The sequence below is a fragment of the Rana temporaria genome, chromosome 1, assembly GCF_905171775.1.
Source record: "Rana temporaria chromosome 1, aRanTem1.1, whole genome shotgun sequence".
In the NCBI taxonomy this organism is placed as follows: domain Eukaryota; kingdom Metazoa; phylum Chordata; class Amphibia; order Anura; family Ranidae; genus Rana; species Rana temporaria.
This window is the reverse complement of record NC_053489.1, coordinates 210,950,262-210,972,634: the sequence shown is the minus strand read 5'-3', so window position 1 is coordinate 210,972,634 and position 22,373 is coordinate 210,950,262. Positions and strand designations below refer to the sequence as shown.

General features: G+C 47.7%; 3 gene segments (V, D, J or C); all 3 read left to right on the top strand.

Annotated features, from left to right (window-relative positions):
• Window positions 1-22,373, top strand: part of LOC120936501 — a 339,157-nt gene that overhangs the window by 259,482 nt on the left and 57,302 nt on the right.
• LOC120936375 overlaps window positions 1-22,373 on the top strand; it is a 167,481-nt gene that overhangs the window by 93,012 nt on the left and 52,096 nt on the right.
• Window positions 1-22,373, top strand: part of LOC120936462 — a 66,050-nt gene that overhangs the window by 6,572 nt on the left and 37,105 nt on the right. Inside the window, 3 exon segments of the V gene segment in view lie at window positions 1,034-1,037; window positions 4,831-4,928; window positions 19,191-19,239. Of these exon segments, the coding sequence occupies window positions 1,034-1,037; window positions 4,831-4,928; window positions 19,191-19,239 (151 nt within the window).

Here is a 22,373-nt window from a genome sequence, read left to right as displayed (position 1 = left end):
GTTTGATGGCATGGCACAGTGGCTGCGTTTGATGGCATGGCACAGTGGCTGCGTTTGATGGCACAGTGGCTGTGTTTGATGGCACAGTGGCTGTGTTTGATGGCATGGCACAGTGACTGCATTTGATGGCATGGCACAGTAGTGAGAATTGATGGCACAGTGGCTGCATTTGATGGCATGGCACAGTGACTGCGTTTGATGGCATGGCACAGTGGTGACAATTCATGGAACAGTGGCTGCGTTTGATGGAATGGCACAGTTGCTGCGTTTGATGGCATGGCACAGTGGCTGCATTTGATGGCATGGCACAGTGACTGTGTTTGATGGCATGGCACAGTGGTGCGAATTGATGGCACAGTGGCTACGTTTGATGGCATAGTGACTGCATTTGATGGCATGGAACAGTGGTGACAATTGATGACACAGTGGCTGCGTTTGATGGCATGGCACAGTGGCTGCGTTTGATGGCATGGTACAGTGGCTGCATTTGATGGCATGGCACAATGGTGACAATTGATGGCACAGTGGCTGCATTTGATGGGCACAGTGAGGCAGCAATTTATTTATTTATTCTTTCGTTTGCGCCCCCCCCCCCAAAAAAATTTGAGCACCAGCCGCCACTGAGCGTATTGGTATACACAGATCACAGCATCAGCATTTAATGACACTTCCTAGGTAGGGGGGAATCTTTGCAGTATGCTGGTGTAAGGCTGCAGGTCCAACCTGCTAGAGGAGACCCTTGTTGAGAGGCCTTGCAGAATCTAGGGAGAGAAGTTAGTTGGAAGACACAGAGGTCCCAGGTAGGCTTTTGCTGGGGGGCCTATGTGGGTGGAGGGGCTTAGGGGCCCTAGTGGGGACAAGTGGAACTGCACTCACTAATGCCTGAACTCCAGGCTGAGAGCTGTGGTCTACCATACTCAGAAATTAGCTATAATTGCACTGTTAACTACTTGTAATCCATATCTGACTGCATTACACTGATGACACTCCTACATTTCAGATACTCCTTCCATTAGAGGACACCACTTCCCAGGTGAGCAGCATTTAGGAACCAATAACGCTGAGCCTGTGCCGGTCTCCACCAATCCAGCATTAGTTTCACCTCTCTCCTAGTGACTAATCCCATGGTGGCTATGGGATACAGGAAAGCTCCCTCTCTCCTCTAACCAGCGTGGTTGCTCTTATTTTCCACAGGCCACATGCCCTCGACATGAGTGGGTGGGTGCTTTCGTCCCAAAGCACCTAGTCCTCAGTCCCACAACCATGGCCGGTGGTTGTGGGGGTCTGCGGCCAGGGAAAAAAAACAAAAACAGAACAAACCGTAGCTCAACCCACCAACCAGTCTGCTGATCAACCAGAATAACCTGTCCAACAGTCTGCGTTAAAAACCGGGGTTTAGTTAGCATGCATTTGCAAACTCATGCGTAAGTTTCAAGGCCTCTTCACGGCACCCTGTTTATGCTTGCAGTCCTAAACACTACTGAATTTATGAGCGTCTCCATATTGGGAGCACATGCAATCAATGGATAGATGAGAGGCAGGTGGGCCTGTAGGCAGCCCAATCCCTCTTAAAGGAACAGGAGCACACTGGACACCCAGCAATAGCATAGTGGCAGCAAAGGGGCCCAGTGTGTCCCTGGACCATATTTACAAAAAGAGGTCCTGTTATGCTTTTTTCTATTACAAGGGATGTTTACATTCCTTGTAATAGGAATAAAAGTGACACAATTTTTTTTTTTTAAAAGAACAGTGTAAAAATTGAAAACAAAAGGTCGAGCTTGCGTGCAGAAACAACGCATAACTGAGTAGCGCCCGCATATGAAAACTGTGTTCAAACCACACATGTGAGGTATCACCGCGATCGATAGAGCAAGAGCAATAATTTTAGCCCTAGACCTCCTCTGTTATTTAAAACATAGAATCTGTAGAATATTTTAAATGTCTCCCATGGAGATTTTTAAGGGTAAAAGTTTTGTCGCCATTCCACGAGCGAGCGCAACTTTGAAGTGTGACATGTTGGGTATCAATTTACTCAGCGTAACATCATCTTTCACAATATAAAAAAAATTGGGCTAACTTTAAAGAATTTTTTTCCCACAAAAGTGCGCTTGTAAGACCGCTGCGCAAATATAGTGTGACAAAAAGTATTGCAACAATCGCCATTTTATTCTCTTGGGTGTTAAAATATATATATATATTATGTTTGGGGGTTCTAAGTAATTTTCTAGCTAAAACATTTTTTTTTTTAACTTGTAAACACCAAATCTCAGAAAGAAGCTCGGTCCTTAGCTTTAAAAGTCTACATGAATGCATTATTTTTTTGGAAAATTATTTTTATTATTTTTTTCATATAGAAAAACATACAAAGTGGGGTATCCAAGATACCAGAAACCAGAAAAATACAATAACATAACTGGCACAGCCAGATACTGAAGAAACATTAAAGGGTCACTAAAGGAAAAAAAAAATTGTGCTGAAATGACTGTTTACAGGGTATAGAGACATAATAGTTAACTGATTCCTTTTAAAAACGATTAAAAATAGATAAAAATCAATCATATAATGTGCCTCTAGTTTCACTTTCGTTTTTGCAGCTAGCTTAGTTTTTGCATGTAATTTAATGCCTCTGTGCTGGACAGAGCCTTAGAGAGTGATGGTTAGGAAAACGAAACTAGAATCTCCCAGTACTGTGGTGATCAGGAAACAGACAGCCAGGAAGTGTCCAGAACAGAGAAGGATTACAGCAACATCAGAGCAAAAACGAACAATGAGGACATGAAACCAGGATTGCAGTAAGGAAGCTATTTAGCTAAAAAAAAAATCCTTTAGTGACCCTTTAAGGCTACAAAAACAGCCTTTAACATCCCCAACCACCCTCAAGTGCAATACCTGTGCAAGAATATAAAGACATGTACAATTGAGAAACTACCTAGGATAATTTCAGCATGACAATATCATCCTTATAGGAGCCCCACGGCCACAGCCGGATTGATGTCAGAGTATCCAACATGGTTGCCAGCACAGTCGGATATCATCTCCGTTCCTCACTATAAGGAATCAACTTGACTTATGATTAACTATGACAGCCTAAGTGTAGATGAGTGAGACATCCAACCATGCCATTCCTTCTGAAATCTGTTTGGACACATGAATGCATTTTAAACTTGTCACATAATACCACAATAATATCATTAAAACAAACCTTCAACCTTTATCATTAACCTCTTCCTGCCGACCTGGCGCATTACCTCAGCAGGTAGGCTTTAACACCGAGCGGCATATATGTGACCCTAGGTAAACACTGTACCATGCTGAGAGCTCGCTCCCTGCGCACTTCCAGCACAGTAAAATACAGCTATCGTAAAGCAAGTATGCATAATGCAGGAGACAGCACCAGGATTTACAAGACTGTCATCTCTATGCCAACATCCCAGGCCAGAAAGTGCATGTTTCACCCTGGATAGTGCCTGAACAAACATGGTGCTATCCTTATCAAGGAAAAAGTAAATTTGATTATTGCTAGGGGAGTTCAGTGATCTCTATTAGAGACAGGGGCAGACTGAACATTCGGGCACTGCCCGAGGGCCCCAGACCACTAGGGGGCCCCATCAGGGTTTCCAGCCTCAGTAAAACCAGGGACAGTATAAATCTGTGTTTATTTACATCTGTCCCTTATTGACATCATTTTGGTCTAAAAATTCCAAGATTATAGCTGCCCCTCCTCTCCAGTACATTTTCAGTGTGTATATGTGTGTACTGTGTGTGTATATTGTGTGTCTGTGTGTGTATACTGTGTATATATACTGTCTGTGTGTGTGTATATTGTGTGTCTGTGTGTGTATACTGTGTATATATATACTGTCTGTGTGTATTCTGTGTGGCCCCAAAATTTCCTATTTCCTGGGGTCCCCATAATCTCCTATTGCCCGGGGTCCCCATAATCTCTTATTGCCCGGGGGCCCCATGAGTTGTCAGTCCGCCCCTGATTAGAGGTAATAATAAATACCTGTTTTTGTTACACCTACACATTACTTACCATTCATGACATTTTATAAAAATATATACTGTACATTACCCGATGAAGGTGCACTTTAAGCATTTGGAAAATTCACAAAGGAACTGTAATATTCTTTAATGTTAGCAAAATTTTATTAAATCCCTTGGATTACTCTTATCTGGGCTCCTCCATCATGAAAAGAACATGAGAATAATGTTGGAGAATATTAGTAATAAGTATTCACTATCACCCCCGGCACTGGATTACATCTTTCTAGCAGTGACCGTAGAGATCTGTGAATAATATGATAGTTGTACAATGTGAAGTTTATTATACATCATCCTACAGACATCTAGGTGTAGGGAGGGGACGGTCGTGTCCAATCAGATCTGATCACATTTACATTGATGTCTGCACTCTGTATTTAATACACAGGGGAGATAGAATACAATCCACAGATCTCTGGCTGAGTCACCTGCACCATGTCGTGGTCTGTCCTCTTCATCACTTCTCTATTATTCTGCACAAGTAAGAGGGGAAATGGGTTATTAATGTCTAAGCTGGAGACCAGCTATAGGAGAAAGAGGGAGTTTAATGTACATATTACAAGTGATTCCTGCTGTACTTTTTATATGAATTTATTTCTGTATTTCAGATTGTGCTGCTCAGTATTCTGTAACCCAACCAGCCGCTCAATCCGTCTCTCCTGGGAACACAATGACATTACCCTGTACACTTACTGGGTTCAGTATAGGTGATCGCAGTGTGCACTGGTATCAGCAGAAAACAGGGGAAAAACCCCGGCATCTGTTGGGGTATTACAGTGACAGCAGCAAACACCAAGGAGCCGGGGTCCCTGATCGGTTCTCTGGATCCAAAGACACCCCAAAGAACACAGGATATTTAACCATTAAGTCAGTGATGTTAGAAGATGAAGCAAATTATTATTGCTGTTTGTCGATTGACAGCACGTTGCACACTGATACATTCTAAGGGGGAAGTTATACAATTGCACAGGACTGGGTCATTTTCCAATAGCAGGACATACTTTAGATATTCTTCTATATAACATTTTTTTACGTTTTTCTTTCGTATTGTGTTTATTAAGTATTTTGTTATATGTAAGATGTCAGTTTATTGAGCAGTGATAAATTATCACCGCTCAGTTCACTGAAAGACACGTGGTTAATGTAATTAAAATAACGAGTCCCCCTGCATAATATATATATGTATATACACACACATTGTATATACATGTATATACACACACATTATATATATGTACATGTATACATTATATATATTTATGTATATATATGTATACACATCAAAATTACAGGGGGACATGGTTACAGTGTTGGGGGGTCTGAACGAGGTTGAAGGAAGACCTGTGTGAAGTTGGCACCCCATGTTTGTAAAATCTGAATAAAAATATACCATTAGTTTGTGCCGCGTTTGTGCTGGTTTGTGCCGCTAAAACGAGCGTTTGTGCAGGTTTGGTTTCTGAGATATTAAACATTCAATTTAATGCAAGCCCCGCCCACTTTGCACCCCATGTTGCTGAATTTAAAAAAAACTGCGCCATTCGTTTGTGCCGCGTTTGTGCTGGTTTGTGCCGCAAAAAGAAACGTTTGTGCCGTTTAGGTTCCGGAGATATTGAGCGTTATATTTTCTGTAACCCCGCCCACTTTGCACCCCATGTTGCTGAATTTTTAAAAAAATGGCGCCATTCGTTTGTGCCGCGTTTGTGATGGTTTGTGCCGCAAAAAGAAACGTTTGTGCCGCTCAATATCTCCGGAACCAAAGCGGCACAAACGTTTCTTTTTGCGGCACAAACCAGCACAAACGCGGCACAAACGAATGGCGCCGTTTTTAAAAAAATTCAGCAACATGGGGTGCAAAGTGGGCGGGGCTTGCATTAAATTGAATGTTTAATATCTCAGAAACCAAACCGACACAAATGCTCGTTTTAGCGGCACAAACCAGCACAAACGAATGGAATATTTTTATTCAGATTTTACAAACATGGGGTGCCAACTTCACACAGGTTTAGCCTAGGTTCACACTGCTGCGAATTCAAAATCGCGGTAAAATGCGCGATTTTACCGCAATTTCGCGGCCGCGATTTTGCCCGCAATTTAATGTAAATCGCGGCCTGAAATCGCAAAAAGTAGTACAGGAACTACTTTTTGAAATCGCAGATGCGGCGTCGCACTGATTAGGACAGTGCCATTGCCGACAATTGCCGCGGATTTGAGATGCGATTTGACATGTCAAATCGCATCTCAAATCGTTCCAAATCGTACCCAGTGTGAACCAGGGCTGAAGGAAGTTAAAAATCTTCCTCCTTCCTCCTCAGAACCCCTGGGATTCCCTCTTCACTCCCCGCTTCACCAGCTCTGAGATGGTGAATCGGGGAGTGTGAATTCTGACACAGATCACCAGTGAAGAGCTCAGATCACAGCTTCATAAACTGGCCGTTTCTGTGTCAGTCTATGAGACTTCACTGTGTGTAGAGATAATCTGCAGGAGAACAAGTTCAAACACTTCTCCCCCCGATTATCACTGTTTCATAAACTGTTTATGGGCTGTGATCACTGGTGATCCCTGGGATCACCGCTCTTCACTGCTTCATAAACGGACACCTAAATCTGGAGCAGTAACAAGGTAGCATCTCAAGACATGAATGAACAGGTGTTTAAAGATAATTCCATGGTCTCTTGAAGTAGAACATTTGTACATACCAAACAATTACTAGGTTTAAAAAACTGTGCCTTTTAATTCTTGAATTAAAGTGGTTTTCGGTACATATTAAGGGCCTGATCCACAAACAGCGGCGCAAATTAAGTTAGTCAAAACTTATGTCATTTAAGTTACGGCGCCCTAATTTGGTGTCGTAAATGCCTTATCCACAGCGCATTTGCGCATAAAATTGCGCAAGCGCAACTTAAATCCCGAGGCGTAAGGCGGAGTTATTGCAAGTGGGAAGGAAGTGGGCGTGCTTCATTGTAATGAGCCGTGACCCCATGCAAATGAAGGGCCGGCCGTACTGCGCATGCGCGCACGAATCTGCTGCTCACTGGGCATGTGCAGAACTTGGCTTGGCGCAATCAGTGAGATAGGTAAAAGGCCAAGCGTACTTAGTTTGAGGATCGCCCTGTGTATAAAAAGCCCCACACAAACACACTTCCCTTGCAAAAGTATATCCCTATGTTCCCCTTCCTAGAGCAAGTTGCTTCTGCTCTGATCGTTTGTCGGTGTTTGTTGGTGAGTTGTGTGTGATTGAAAAGTTTTGGAGGAGTATTAGATTGTAGTTGGTGTTTGTTTCTGCTAAGTGTATTTTGTGTTTGTTTTTTTCTGAGTGTATTTTGTGTTTGTTTTTTTCTGAGTGTATTTTGTGTTTGTTTTTTGCGTGTTTGTTTTTGAATTTGTAGTAGCTGTCTGCTTGTGTGTTTTGCTTTTTGTGTGTTTCTTCTGTGAGTTTTTTTGTTTGTTTGTTGTGTGTGTATTTTTGTTTATTTGTCCTGTGAGTTTATTCTTGTTGCTGAGTGGTGTCTGTGATGGCACCCAAGCGCAGGAAGCTCAATTTTTCTCAGGTAGAGAAGCAAATTCTTGCTCGGGCCATCGTCCTATATGGGCGCTATTTACATGGCCCTGATAGCCGGAACACCTCCCCGGCCCAAAGGAAGGTGATAATAAAAAAGATTACGGATCAGATAAATGCGGCGTGGGGGGAGACGAGGACCCCCGCTGGCATCCAAAAGAAGATTAACGATCTAAAGAGCCTGGTCCGTAACAAGGTGGCCCAAATAAATGCCCATACCACGGGCACTGGAGGAGGCCCAGCCTGCCCCATCCGGCTGAGTGAGGAGAAATGAGCAGTGGCCCGGTGTTTCCAGCCAGAGCAGGTGGTGGGCCTGCGTGGATATCAATCTGATGTTCCTGTGAGGCCAGGTAAGTTTTTGTTTTTTCTATCTGGTGATTAGCATGTGTGGGTGGGGGAAGGGAAGATGTGCCAAGTGTGTGGATCCTCAAACCTGTGATTGTTTTGTGTCCTCCACAGATGACCAGGAGATTGCAGGCCCATCAGGCCAGGAGGTTGCTGGCCCACCAGGCTGCTGCACCACCCCAAGGACAAGAGGCTGCTGATGAGTCCCAAGAAGGGCAGGATTCCCCAGGGGAGGGGAGTGGCCAAACCTCCCCTCATGAGGAGGTTGAGGGGGAGGAGGATGAGGGAGTGGAGGAAGAAGATCTGCAGATTGGCAGGGAAGTCCTTTTGGCCTCAGATTTGTTTACCCTTGAGGCTAACCCTGAGGCTACCCCTGAGGCTGGCAGCAGTCAAGCCACCACCAGGGGTAGCCCCTCCCACTCCTCCCTCAACAGGCCTCAACCCACAAGGGTCACTCTCTCCCCTCCTCCAGGGCCACTAGCCTCAGCGGCAGGCAGGATGGCGACTCAGGAGACCAGGGGGGTGGCCGAGCGTCTGCCGGGCAGTCTGCAGAGGGACAATGTCCGGCAGACCCGCCATTTGGGTCAGATAAAAGAGACTCTGACCCAGATGGAGCACAGCCTGGGTGCAATGAAGGAGTCAATCAGTGATGGGGCCACAAACTCATTGGCGGTCATCACATGCTTGTGGGACCTGAAGACCGCCACAACAGGCGTGGCCCAGGAGGTGACTGCCCTGACCCAGGCTGTGCAGGACAATACCAGGACTGGCCAGGCCAATACGGCTGCCCTCACTCTCTGTCTCACAAGGATAGCAGTGGCCTTGGAGGGAAGGCCAGCAGGAGGACAGTCACCAGGGAAGATACTCCCTCCCTGCTCACACCCCCCCCCCCATTAAGATCCTCTGGTTGGCCGTGGCCGTGCCCATGGGCGGCCCAGGCGTAGCAAACGCCGCCGCTATTAATTTTGCAGGGGTACTTTTGTTTTTTATTTTTATGATTTTGTTTGGTATACTGTACTTATGATTTGGTTTATGTGTGTGAATGATGTGTGAATGTGGGGGGGGTGGCATTCCTGATTAAATAAGGGTGTCACCCTCAGTTTTGGTGGAGAAGGGATCCCCAGGACCAGGGAGAAGTGATCCCAGGTCTCTGAATGGTGTATGAATGCACAGTGACATAATTGGAGCCGTGGCGGGGCGTTACTGCTCCCAAGTACCATTGGGGGGGGGGGTACTTGGATCTAATCCAATTCGATGTGCATGTGATGTGTCTGTGCTAGGGACCACAGTGGTGTGCATTCATGCATTCTCATTGTGACATAATTAATGTGTGCGTTTACTGTGCAAAGATACATTCTCATTGTGACATGTTTAATGTGCGTTTACTGTGCAAAGATGCCTTCTGCGAGGCGTCTCCTGGCTGCTGTGCCCTCAGCAGACCGGGTAGAGTTGGTTGGGGGGGATTGTCTGGTTCAGGGGTCAGGTTATCACATATGTCAATCTCCAGGCCCCTTCTCACTGCGAAATTGTGCAGAATACAACATGCACCGATGATCTGGCACACAAAGTCTGGGGAATACAACAGGGTACCCCCAGACTTATCCAGGCATCGGAAACGTGACTTCAGGAGGCCAAATGTGCGTTCCACCACTCCACGGGTACTTATGTGTGCAGCATTGTATCTTTCCTCTCCTGGGGTTTGGGGGTTCCAGTATGGAGTCATAATATGGGGTCCCAGTGCATATGCAGAGTCACCTGGAAGGGAAAAGACAGGAGGATGTTAGTCATGCATGTGCCCATCGTGATGTCATGGGGGGGGACAGTCATACCTGACACCCATGTCACTCACCAACCAGCCAGCTGTCCCCATACACGTCTGTTCCAATTCTCTGGAGATGTTGCTGTGACGGAATATATAGCTGTCATGGCTGGATCCTGGGAATTTGGCACAGACGTGCCATATGAGGCATTTGGCATCCACTATCACCTGAACATTGATTGAATGCCAATGCTTCCTATTTCGGTACATGTGCTCTGTCTCATGGGGGGGGGGTTGTAGTGCCACATAGGTGCAATCAATGGCCCCGATGGTGCGTGGGAATCCAGCAATTTGGAAAAAATCAGTCATTGTGTCCATTCGCTGGACCTCCTGGGAGGGTTTGATGAATTGATTGGCCATGCGTCTCAGGATTGCAGGGACAACCTGGTGCACACATCTGCTAATGGAGGATTGTGCCATCCCAGCCACACCTCCACTTGTGCGCTGAAAAGAGCCAGTGGCAAGGTAATGTTGCCATTACCTTGATCAGTGGCTGCACTGCATGTGAGCGTTGTGTTGGGCTGGTGAGATCATCCTGCAGGATTGTGGTTAATTCCATGATGGCTTCATGGTTGAATCTGAAGGTGCCATACACCTCAGAAGCAGTCATGCCAAACACATCTAGGAGTCTGCGGTAAACCCTCTCCTGTGCCCTCCTCCTCCTCCTCCGTTCCCTCCTCCTTCTTAGCGCGTCTAAAGTCACTAGTGCAGTTATGATCATGGATGGCCCTGGCATGTTGGCAGACAGATTGTAGTCCAGCAAGTGTGTGTGCTCAGCTCTTCCTTAATGGTGTTGCTGTAGCTGACATATTTACACGACAGGTGTAAAATTAGGGCTGCTTTTATAAAGTGTAAAATTGCCCCAGGCACCACAGAGGTGGGGGCGCTGAAGCGCCAGAGCGCTCCCCTCAATTATTCTCCTCTCCTTGTTAGTGTAGAGCGGCGGCTCTCCCCGCTGCCACCGCCGCCGCTATGTGTTTGTCCTATACATGGCTGCCCCCCCTTCCGCCTCCTGCTGGAGAGGAGGGGAGTGAAGAATCCGGAGATCGGAGCGGCTGTCTCTGTGTGGAGAGACGCTGACGTCGCTGAGGGGGCGGTCCATGCCTGACACATATTCTGCGCGGCGCCTCTGTGTCATAAACAAACTCCTGTCTGCGGCGATCTGTGATCCACCCGGGCGGCGCGGCTGCACACTGACTGTCTCCTCCTCTGCAGCTGCCGCCCGGGTGTTGTTATGTACTGTACTGTAATGGAGGGAGGAGGGGGGGTTTGTCCTGGGGGGTCTGTAGTAATGTAGGGGACGGGGTTTTTTCCTGGGGGGAGTCTGTACTAATGGGGGGGTTGTCCCGGGGGTCTGCACTAATGGGGGGGTTGTCCTGGGGGGTCTGTACTAATAGGGGGAGTTTGTACTAATGGAGGGGTTTGTCCTGGGGGTCTGTACTAATGGGGGGGGGGGTTTGTCCTGGGGGGGTCTGCACTAATGGGGTGGTTTGTCCTGGGGGGAGTCTGTACTAATGTGGGGGGCTGTAATAATGGGGGGGGCTTATCCTGGGGGTATGCACTAATGGGGGGTTTATCCTGGGGGGTCGGTACTAATGGGGTGGTTTGTCCTGGGGGGAGTCTGTACTAATGGGGGGGCTTTTCCTGGGGTATGCACTAATGGGGTGTTTATACTGGGGGGTCGGTACTAATGGGGGGGGTTTGTCCTGGGGGGTCTGTACTAATGGGGGGGTTTGTTCTGGGGGGTCTGCACTAATGGGGGGGTTTGTTCTGGGGTCTGTTCTAATGGGGGGTTTGTCCTGGTTGGGTCTGTACTAATGAAGGGGGTGGTTTGTTCTGGGGGTCTGTACTAATGGAGGGGGGTTGTCCGGGGGGGCGGTCTGTACTACTGGGGGGGTGGTTTGTCCTGAGGGAGGTCTGTACTAATGGAGGGGGGTTTGTCCTGGGGGGAGTCTGTACTAATGGAGGGGGGTTTGTCCTGGGGGGGAGTCTGTACTAATGGGGGGGTTTGTCCTGGGGGAGTCTGTACTAATGGGGGACTGTCCTGGGGGGTCTGTACTAATGGAGAGGTGAGTTTGTCCTGGGTATGTCTGTATTAATGGAGAGGGGGGTTTGTCCTGGGAGGAGTCTGTACTAATGGGGGGGTTTGTCCTGGGGGGCCTGTATTAATGGTCCTGGGGGGGTCTGTATTAATGGGGGGGGGGTTGTCCTGGTGGGTCTGCACTAATGAAGATAAGGGTTTGTTCTGGGGGTGTCTGTACTAATGGAGGGTGGGTTTGTCCTGGGGGGGGGGGATCTGTACTAATGGGAGGTTTGTCCTGGGGGAGTCCGTACTAATAGGGTGACACCATGTTTTACCTCACCGGGTGACAACAACCCTAGTGACGCCACTGCAGCTGCGGGCTCTTCATTCCTCCTCCCACTCCCTCTCCTCCTTCTCTTCGCGCGCAATGCTGTACTAGTTAGCGGCGCTTGCCAGCACACCCTTTATGTTTTTTTCCCTGCCTTCATATTGGCCAGGGAAGAAATAGAATAGAAAAGGGAGCAGAGAAGAGGATTGTGGGACTTGTAGTTCGAGGACTGGCAGCCCCACTGTAACAAAGAAACTGCAGCCCACACAGCATGTTCAGCTGAATGGGAGAGAGAGAGCCAGGACCCCAGGAAAGCTTTCAGGGTAGTGCACCCAGGACTCCAGAGGGAGAGGACAGTGCTGAGAGAACACCATCAGAGAGAGAACCCCACTGCTGTGCGCCACCAGAGGGAAAGCCACACAGCCTGGTGCCATCCCTGGCGGAGAAAGGAATGGAGTCATTGACAGAATACAGATCTGGGCTCTACCCAGCGGAGTATCCATGGGCATTTCAGAGTGAGCTGACTCCTGATCAGAGGAACCGTTGTTGCTGTATCGCTGGGTCAGGTGAGAGCCGATCGGCCATTATCTACTTATGTCAATAGGAACTGCAGTCTCTGACCATCTCCTGTATTATATCTGCAGTCTCTGACTGTCTCCTGTATTATTTCTCCAGTCCCTGACCGTCTCCTGTAGTATGTCTGCAGTCTCTGACCATCTCCTGTATCATATCTGCAGACTCTGACTGTCTCCTGTATCATATCTGCAGTCTCTGACTGTCTCCTGTACTATGATTGCAGTCTCTGACCATCTCTTGTATCATGTCTACACTCTCTGACCATCTCCTGTACTATGATTGCAGTCTCTGACCATCTCTTGTATCATGTCTACACTCTCTGACCATCTCCTGTACTATGATTGCAGTCTCTGACCATCTCATGTATCATGTCTACAGTCTCTGACCATCTCCTGTACTATGTCTGGGGCACTTCCTAACAGTATCAGAGAGGTTCCCCTCCAGGTCTCATTAGTGTACGCTCTTCCAGTATTGTCTTTATTGTTAAAAGATCATGGGAGGATCCCAGGGTAACAAAGACTTCTTAGGGGAGCATCTCTGTGTTTGAGTCATTGCCATAGAAACATTTTTAAAGGGGAGGAGTTGGTAAGATGACCACGCCCCCTTTGTGGGGGCGCCAGAAATATTTCTGCACAAAGGCGCCTGTGACCCCAGGATCGGCCCTGCCTACCCAGCAGGATTGCAGCCTTGGGCCAACATGGCTCCGTGGCTGAAAATGGCGTCTTCCCCTTAAGTACCCTTTCTCAGCATGCCCAGCGGGAAGACCACTCTCACTGGGCTGTTCCCGGGGAAAAATGTATGCAACATAGTATCTTTGTTATACTCACTGTGGAACTTAAAGGGTTAATCCTCTGCATTGTGTAAAAAGGCTGTTTTATTCTGTATTTATAGATCCTTCCCCTCCTGCACTGTCTATCTGGGGAAGGCCAGCTAACACAGGCAGTGTAGCCAACTTGCACATGCTCAGTTGTGTCTTTTATGCTGGAGAGAACAGTTTCTTTTTTCTCAGAGCTAACCAGGTCACATGATATTAGCATCACACATGTGGGCATGTTTTATAGGCTGAAGTGGAAATCTCCTCTTTCCTCAACACTCAGCACTGGAGAAACTGTGCAGTTTATCACTGACCGTGGTACAGTGGCGGAAGTATAGGGGTCGCTGAGGTCGCCATGGCGACTGGGCCCCTGGCTGCAGGGGGCCCTGTATACTTTGATACAAGGAGCAGCACCCCCGATCCTCAGCCGAACTGTACTTGGCACTGTGCAGGGAGCTGGTCGCACTGATTAGACCTAAAGTGAAAGCAGTGTGTTCTGTGCTTTTTATCTCCCCTACAGTGCAGTACCCGGCAGGAAGAGGTAAAGTAAAGGTCTGACGTTTTTTTTATAAGACTATCTATCTACTGTATGTGTGTATATTGTTTATATGTATGTGTGTGTATGTGCATGCATGTGTATATGTGCATGTATATATGCATGTGTGTGTGTGCATGTGTGTGTATGTGCATATGTATGTATGTTAGTGTGCACATGTGTATGTATGTGTGTGCATGTATGTGTTTGATTGCACAGTGGCTGCGTTTGATGGCAAAGTGGCTGTGTTGGATATCACAGTGGCTGTGTTTAATGTTCACAGTGGCTGCGTTTGATGGGCACAGTGGCTGCGTTTGATGGGCACAGTGGCTGCGTTTGATGGGCACAAGGGCAGCTTTTGATGGGCACAGTGGCAGCATTTGATGGGCACAGTGGCAGCGTTTGACGGCACAGTGGCTGCATTTGACGGCACAGTGGCTGCTTTTGATGGCACAGTGGCTCTGTTTGATGAATTTCAGAATTTTATATATATATATATATATATATATATGTGTGTGTATATACAGTATATGTGTGTGTGTTTATATATGTGCATGTATGTGTGTGTGTGTTTACATGTATGTATGCACATTTTATGTATGCACTTTTAATCCTGACCCTCTATATGTGTATAATCAGAACCGATTTTGTATTCTTTTTTTTTTTTTGCTTGTTCATAGTACCAGCAAAAAAAATGCTGCTCCACTGAAAAGCGATCCATGCTCAGATTGCTTTTCAGAGGCATTTGACAACCGGTAAAGAGGCAATATGTTGCCTCCTGACCGCCTGTTTTAACCTCTTATATGCATCATCACTATGCTGCAACTGCATGCAATGCACACAGTTGCAGGGTGGTTGCACTGCATCCCCATTACCCTAAGGCCCCATACACACGATAGAATCCATCCGCTGAAAAATCCCAGCGAATGGGTTTCAGCGGATAGATTCTATGGTTTGTACACTCCAGCGGATCTGTTTCCGCGGATATTTATCCCCTGGGATGGATTTCCAGCGGATAAATATTTGATTACATGCTATCAAATCTATCCGCTGGAATCCATCCCAACGGATGGATCCGCTGGTCTGTACAGACTCACCGGATCCATCCGTCCGAAGGGATCCCCTGCATGCGTCGTAATGATTCGACGCATGCGTGGAATTCCTTATATGACAGCGTCGATTCGATGGTGACTACACTCCATCGCATGGAAATCCGCGCAAATCCTTCGAGAGGATTTATCCGCGGATACGGTCCGCTGGACCGTATCCGCGGATAAATCCTCTCGTGTGTATGGGGCCTAAGGGTATTCTTCAAGGGTGCCCTGAATGAAAAAAGATTGAAAAACACTGCCGCTGAATGCCTGCAGGAGGGAGAGGAGGAGAAGCCAGGGGGAATTAAGAAATCTGTTCCTTTATATGCAGCCACCCACTTGCAACTGGGCCCTGAGGAAAGGGCCCTGTCTGGGGGTCAGGGGGGCCCTTCATGGTTTCTTGCATCGGGGCACTGAAGGTTCTAGTTACGCCTCTGTCGTGGTATACAGATCAGCCAAAAAGGTATATAGTGGCAAAATTGTTATGTAAAAAGAAGATTTATAAGCTGTGGGCACTGTGGGGGGGCATATGAACTATTTTCATATTACTGGGTTAAGTAACACCTTAAAGCGGATGTGCCATGAAAAAAACAAAATTAAAAGCCAGCAGCTCCAAATACTGCAGCTGCTGACTTTTAATATTAGGACACTTACCTGTCCTGGAGTCCAGCGCCGTCCGCAGCAGAGGACGAGCGATCGCTCGTCACTCTGCTGCTCCCCCCGCCATCCTCGGTGAGGGAACCAGGAAGTGAAGCACTCCGGCTTCACTGCCCGGTTCCCTACGGCGCATGCGCGAGTCACGCTGCGCCTGCCGATTGGCTCCTGCTGTGTACTGGGAGCCGAGCAGGCCCGGACTGGCCATAGGACTGGCCCGGCCGCCGTCGCCGCGGTTTGCAACATGCCGGGCCGGCCGCTGATGTTCTGCGCTTCATGCGGGGACATGCAGAGCCGGCCGCTGGTGGTGGTGGGAGGAGCAGAGGCACTGGCCGCCTACTAATCCATGATCCATAGCAACCTATGCCGCCGGTTCGTGCATATGCCCCGCAGCCGCTGGGAGAAGAGGTCGCAATGGGGAGGAGGTGCCGTTCGCCACTAAACACAAGCGGCCGTGCTGTGACAAGGAGGATGCGAGCTGCGGGATCTCAGCGTATCTCCCCCACTCGCCCCCCTTCTCCTGTCAGCAGAGCGCGGCTCCGATCTTTTGGCTGCTCAGCATGTTGCCGTCGCCGACTTTCTGCAGTCTCCATTGGCCTCAGTGAGGGCCAATCAGAAGAGGCTAGAGGTGCATCATGGGTGATGTAGTACTGGATTGTAAGCCCCATTGTTGTCCACAGACAGCCGACTTCAGCCCCCAGCATGCACTCTGCTGGGGGAAAGAGTGAGCACCTGGAACCCAAGTAGAAGCTGAGTGACTACTAAAGGAAAAAAGAGAGGACTGTACTGGGGGAAGTCAGAGAGAAAGCCACGCTGTACCCACACCACCAGAGAGAGTGCCCCACCACCACGCTGTACCCACACCACCAGAGAGAGTGCCCCACCACCACACTGTACCCACACCACCAGAGAGTGCCCCACCACCACGCTGTACCCACACCACCAGAGAGAGTGCCCCACCACCACGCTGTACCCACACCAACAGAGAGAGTGCCCCACCACCACGCTGTACCCGCACTACTAGAGATAGAGCGGCACCACCAGATAGAGAGCGCCACCGCCATGCTGTACCCGCACCACCAGATAGAGACCGCCACCACCACGCTGTACCCGCACCGCCACAGAGAGCGCCACCGCCATGCTGTACCCGCACCACCAGAGAGAGAGCGCCACCACCACGCTGTACCCGCACCGCCACAGAGAGCACCACCGCCATGCTGTACCCGCACCACCAGAGAGAGAGTGCCACCACCACGCTGTACACACACTACCAGAGATAGAGCGCCACCACCACGCTGTACCAGCACCACCAGAGAGAGAGCGCCACCACCACGCTGTACCCGCACTACCAGAGATAGAGTGCCACCACCACGCTGTACCAGCACCACCAGATAGAGAGCGCCACTGCCACGCTGTACCCGCACCAGATAGAGAGCGCCACCACCACGCTGTATCCACACCACCACAGAGAGCGCGCCACCCCCACGCTGTACCCACACCACCAGAGGGAGTGCCCCACCACCACGCTGTACCCACACCACCAGAGAGAGTGCCCCACCACCACGCTGTACCCGCACCACCAGAGAGAGAGCCATGCTGTAACCGCACCACCAGAGAGAGAGCCACGCTGTACCCGCACCACCAGAGAGAGAGCCACGCTGTACCCGCACCACCAGAGAGAGAGCCACGCTGTACCCACACCACCAGAGAGAGAGCCACGCTGTACCCACACCACCAGAGAGGGAGCCACGCTGTACCCACACCACCAGAGAGAGAGCCACACTGTCCAGCACCACCAGAGAGAGAGCCACGCTGAACCCACACCACCAGAGAGAGCCATGATGTCCAGCACCACCAGAGATCTCGGCACCACTGGAGAGAGAGCAGGTCAGTGTCACTGGGCAGTGTGGGCACAATAGGAGACAGAGAGTACTAGCATTGTATGGCCATAATAGGATTGAGACACTGTAATCATTGCAGTGCCCCTTTACAGTGCAGTCCCCTTTATATCATAGCGTCCCTGCGCATTACAGGTGGCGGACCCACACCAGCCACCCCCACAAATGTCTACCGACGACCCCCCCCCCCCCAGTTTCTCTGGAAAAGTTGGCTGCTCAGTCTAAAATGCCCGGGCCTATTTTTTGTCCCAGTCCGGGCCTGGAGCCGAGTGTTCCCAGCACACAACGAGGGGTGGCGGGAGGTGACGTCATGCCCACAGTCTGCCCGAGACTGTTGTAGCCGGAAGTGGGTGCAAATACCTGCCTTTAGACAGGTATATGCACCCCCCTCCCCCCTGAAAGGTGTCAAATGTGACACCGGAGGGGGGGCTGGTTCCGATCAGCGTGAGTTCCACTTTAGGGTGGAGCTCCGCTTTAATGTACACTGGACATTTTAAAACCTCTCCAGAACAATTTATTTTGACAGATAGTAACCAACGTTTAAAAACATCTGTGTTGTCGTGTTTACATGGCACGTTTAACCGCGTTTGCGTTTAGAAGCTTTATTTTATTTTTGCAAATTGTCAAAAATGAAAAACACCTGTAAACGAAATGCGGCTAAATGCGAGTTTACACAGGCGTTTGCCTTTCCAAAAAATTATTTTAACCTCAACTGCCTATTAACAACCCGTGTACATGTACTGATAATATAACATAGAGGAGAGTTCAGGGGCAGCAGAAGAAAATGCCCAAATGCTCCTAAACGTCCGTTTGCCAGCAGCAGTGTACATGATCCTAGCAGAGGGGTTTTGCTTGGGACACTAAAAGTTGTGTGCAATGAAGTAAACTGTGATAAACTCTGACTATGGGAATAAATGACATGATATCTGTTGTTTTATGCTTAATAATACAGAAAGGAGTAGAGGAGGAACCTGCATTGTCCAATCAGATCTGATCACATTTACATTGATGTCTGCACTCTGTATTTAATACACAGGGGAGATAGAATACAATCCACAGATCTCTGGCTGAGCCACCTGCACCATGTCTGTCCTCTTCATCATCTCTCTATTATTCTGCACAAGTAAGAGGGGAAATGGGGTTTAGTAATGTATAAACTATATTATAAATCTGATATTTTAAACAAATGTTACATGATCCTCACTGACATCTATTTCTGTATTTCAGATTGTGCTGCTCAGTACTCCGTGACCCAGCCAGCCGCCGCTCAATCCGTCTCTCCTGGGAACACAATGACATTGTCTTGTACAGTTACTGGGTTCAGTATAGGTGATCGCAGTGTGTACTGGTATCAGCAGAAAACAGGGGACAGACCCCGGTATCTGTTGAGGTATAACAGTGACAGCAGCAAACACCAAGGAGCCGGGGTCCCTGATCGGTTCTCTGGATCCAAAGACACCCCAAAGAACACAGGATATTTAACCATTAAGTCAGTGATGTTAGAAGATGAAGCAGATTATCATTGTGGTATGTGGCATCCTACTATTAGCAATCTGTTCCACACTGATACATTCTAAGGAGGAACTAACACATAATACTTTGCAATGCAGGAGAGGCTGATTTTACCGTTTTATAAGAAAGTCTGTGCATGACGGTCATATGACTATGAGTTAATTTTTCTGGCAAAAGAATTATGACTTTTTTTACTATAATTTTACAGGTGAAGCGTGGAAAGAACTCCAAATTTCATCTGCTATTTGAATAATCATGTCGAAAACAAAAGTAACCACAGCAAAAACATCAATACGGGCATATATCATTTATTAAAAGCATAAAAGCACACTTACATATGGGTAAGCGAAGGGTTACAAAACTGTGCAAAACAGAGAGAAGATAAGGGTGCTCTGGTGGATAGATGGTTAGAGGGATGATCGTGATAAGATGGCACTTATGGCGAAAACGAAGGTAAAGCGCTGCTAAAAATAGTGGCACCCTAACGCCGACGCCCCCACCGCCCCAGTGTGAAATGGGCCTAAGGCTGCTGATTGATGTTATCCATCCTGATCCATCCCACTGGAACCAAGACTCCATAGGAGTACTGGACTTGGAGCCCCTCTGTTATATCTTAAAGAGGATGGGTTTAACTTCCTCTTTATTTCCCTGCTAAGGTAAAGCATAATTATGTGTCACTTACCTGAAACCGAAGCCTGCAATATCACCGATGTCCTCTGTTGCAGGAAGTGTCCAGTCTTTACCCCTCTTCCTTCCAGGCCCGCGAACTCCGGCCCTGTGACTGGCCAGAGTCGTGCGACATCACTCCCGCGCATGCATGTGTCAGCCGCCAGTCACGGCATGGCCTTACTTTAGAAACGTCACGATCGCCTCTTCTAAAGTGCGCCTGCGCCGTAGACATTAGCGCTCGTCTCTAATGTAATCATCTCCTAAACCGTGGAGGTTTAGGAGATATTTCCTGCACCTACAGGTAAGCCTTAATCTAGGCTTACCGGTAGGTAAGAGTGCTTGTACAGGGCACCTCAATACCTGGCACTTTCACCCCCTTCCTGCCCAAGCCATTTTCAGCTTTCAGCACTGTCACATTTTGAATGACAATGGCGCGGTCATGCAATGCTGTACCCAAATTAAATTTTTATATTTTTTCCCCACAAATAGAGCTTTATTTTGGTGGTATTTGATCACCTTTGCGGTTTTTATTTATTGCACTATAAAAAACAGAAGAGTGACAAGTTTGAAAAAGACACAATATTTTTTATTTTTTGATTTAATAAATATCCAATTTTTTTTAAACAAACTTTTTTCCTCAGTTTAGGCCGATATGTATTCTTCTACATATTTTTGGTAAAAAAAAAAAATCGCACTAGCGTATATTGATTGGTTTGCACGAAAGTTATAGCGTCTACAAAATAGGGAATTGATTTATAGCAGTTTTATTATTATTATTTTTTTTTACTAGTAATGGCGGCGATTTTTATCATGACCGTGACATTGCGACGACACATCGGACACTTTTGACACGTTTTTGGGACCATATACATTTATACAGCGATCCGTGCTATAAAAATGCACCGATTACTGTATAAATGTGATTGGCAGGGAAGGGGTTAACACTAGGGGGCGATCAAGGGGTTAAATATGTTACCTAGGGAGTGATTCTAACTGTAGGGGGAGGGGACTAACAAGGGGAGGAGACCGATCGGTGTTCCCCTGTACAAGGAACACACCATCGGTCTCCTCTCCTCTGACAGAACCTGCTTCGTAACTGGGCAATCGCTGGTGCCCGGCGGACATCGCGGCCACCGGGCACACGCATCTGGTCCCCAGTGATGCGGTGGGCGCGCGCCCCCTAGTGGCATGGGAAGATGAGGACGTCATATGACGCCCGCCAGAACAATAGCCGCACCGCCCAGCCGTCCTTTCATGGATCCCTATTCCAGGATTTTATGAGCACAATGAGACTCTTTTTTTTCTTTTTAGCATTTGAATAATCATACTTATTTTTTCTAGACATTTGCATGACTAAAAAATGTTTTGATTTCAATTCGTTAATCTAGTTATTTTGTTTCATTAAATTTGGGTGATTCATTCAATTCGGATTCAGGATTTGTATTTGGAATTCAGATTTGGAATTCATATTCTGAATTTTTTGCATTTTCTTTGAGTTTACAGATTTTTTTTTATTCTAAATGTTTGAATCGATACATTTTTAAAGTGGTTGTAAACCCACTCTTGTAACTTGAACCTACAGGTAAGCCTAGATTAAGGCTTACCTGTAGGTGCAAAAAATATTTTCACAGAAACGGGCAACGCTGTCTACGGCGCATGCGCGCCGTAGACAAAGGCGCAGGCCCACTGAGCGGGAGTGACGTCATCTCCGCTCCGGCCAATCACAGTGCCGGAGCGGCGATAACAGGAAATAGAGTCGAGGGGACATGGCGGCAGTGGACAAGACCGAGGCGGACTTCTGGGGCTTCGATCTCAGGTAAGTGACACATAATGAGCTAGTATGCTGAGCATACTATCTCATTATGACTTGCTCTTGCAGGTGTATTTTTAAAAATAAGGGAAAACAGAGGGTTTACGTCCTCTTTAATCGTTCGAATTGTAAACTCTTTTTTTTCCCGATTCGAATGTGTTTGTTTGAATATTAGTTCGGAACGAACCGCACATGTCAAATTTTTTCTTACTAATGTATATTCATTATCTAATTTTTGGTAGTGAACAGCAGTGTAAACATAAGGTGAGGAAGCCAAAGTATGACCTCCCATTGAGCTGAGACAGAGGGAGCTTGTACATCCAGTGACCGGCGGTGGAACAGAAATTACAGCAGCAGTACAGCCAACTTAAAGTGGATGTAAACCCGATTCATGAAATTTGAGCTGGGCACACATACCTGCAGTATTTTCTTATCTCTCTCTAAAGCCCTGTCTGGTGGCTTTCTCCTGCTCGGTTCTTCTGTTATCAGCCTGATAACTTCTGACAAATTCTCTGACTCACGAGATAAAAGCAGCCTGAGTTTTGTGTTGGGGAGGGAGTTACCTATGAGGAGAGTGGGTGTGTGCCAATCATCTGTCTTGGCTGTATGCCCAGACTTCACACTCTGGGGCTGATTTACCAAGCCTTTACTCCATGACTCATGGAGTAAAAGCAGGAGTAGCAGCCGTTTTGCCATTT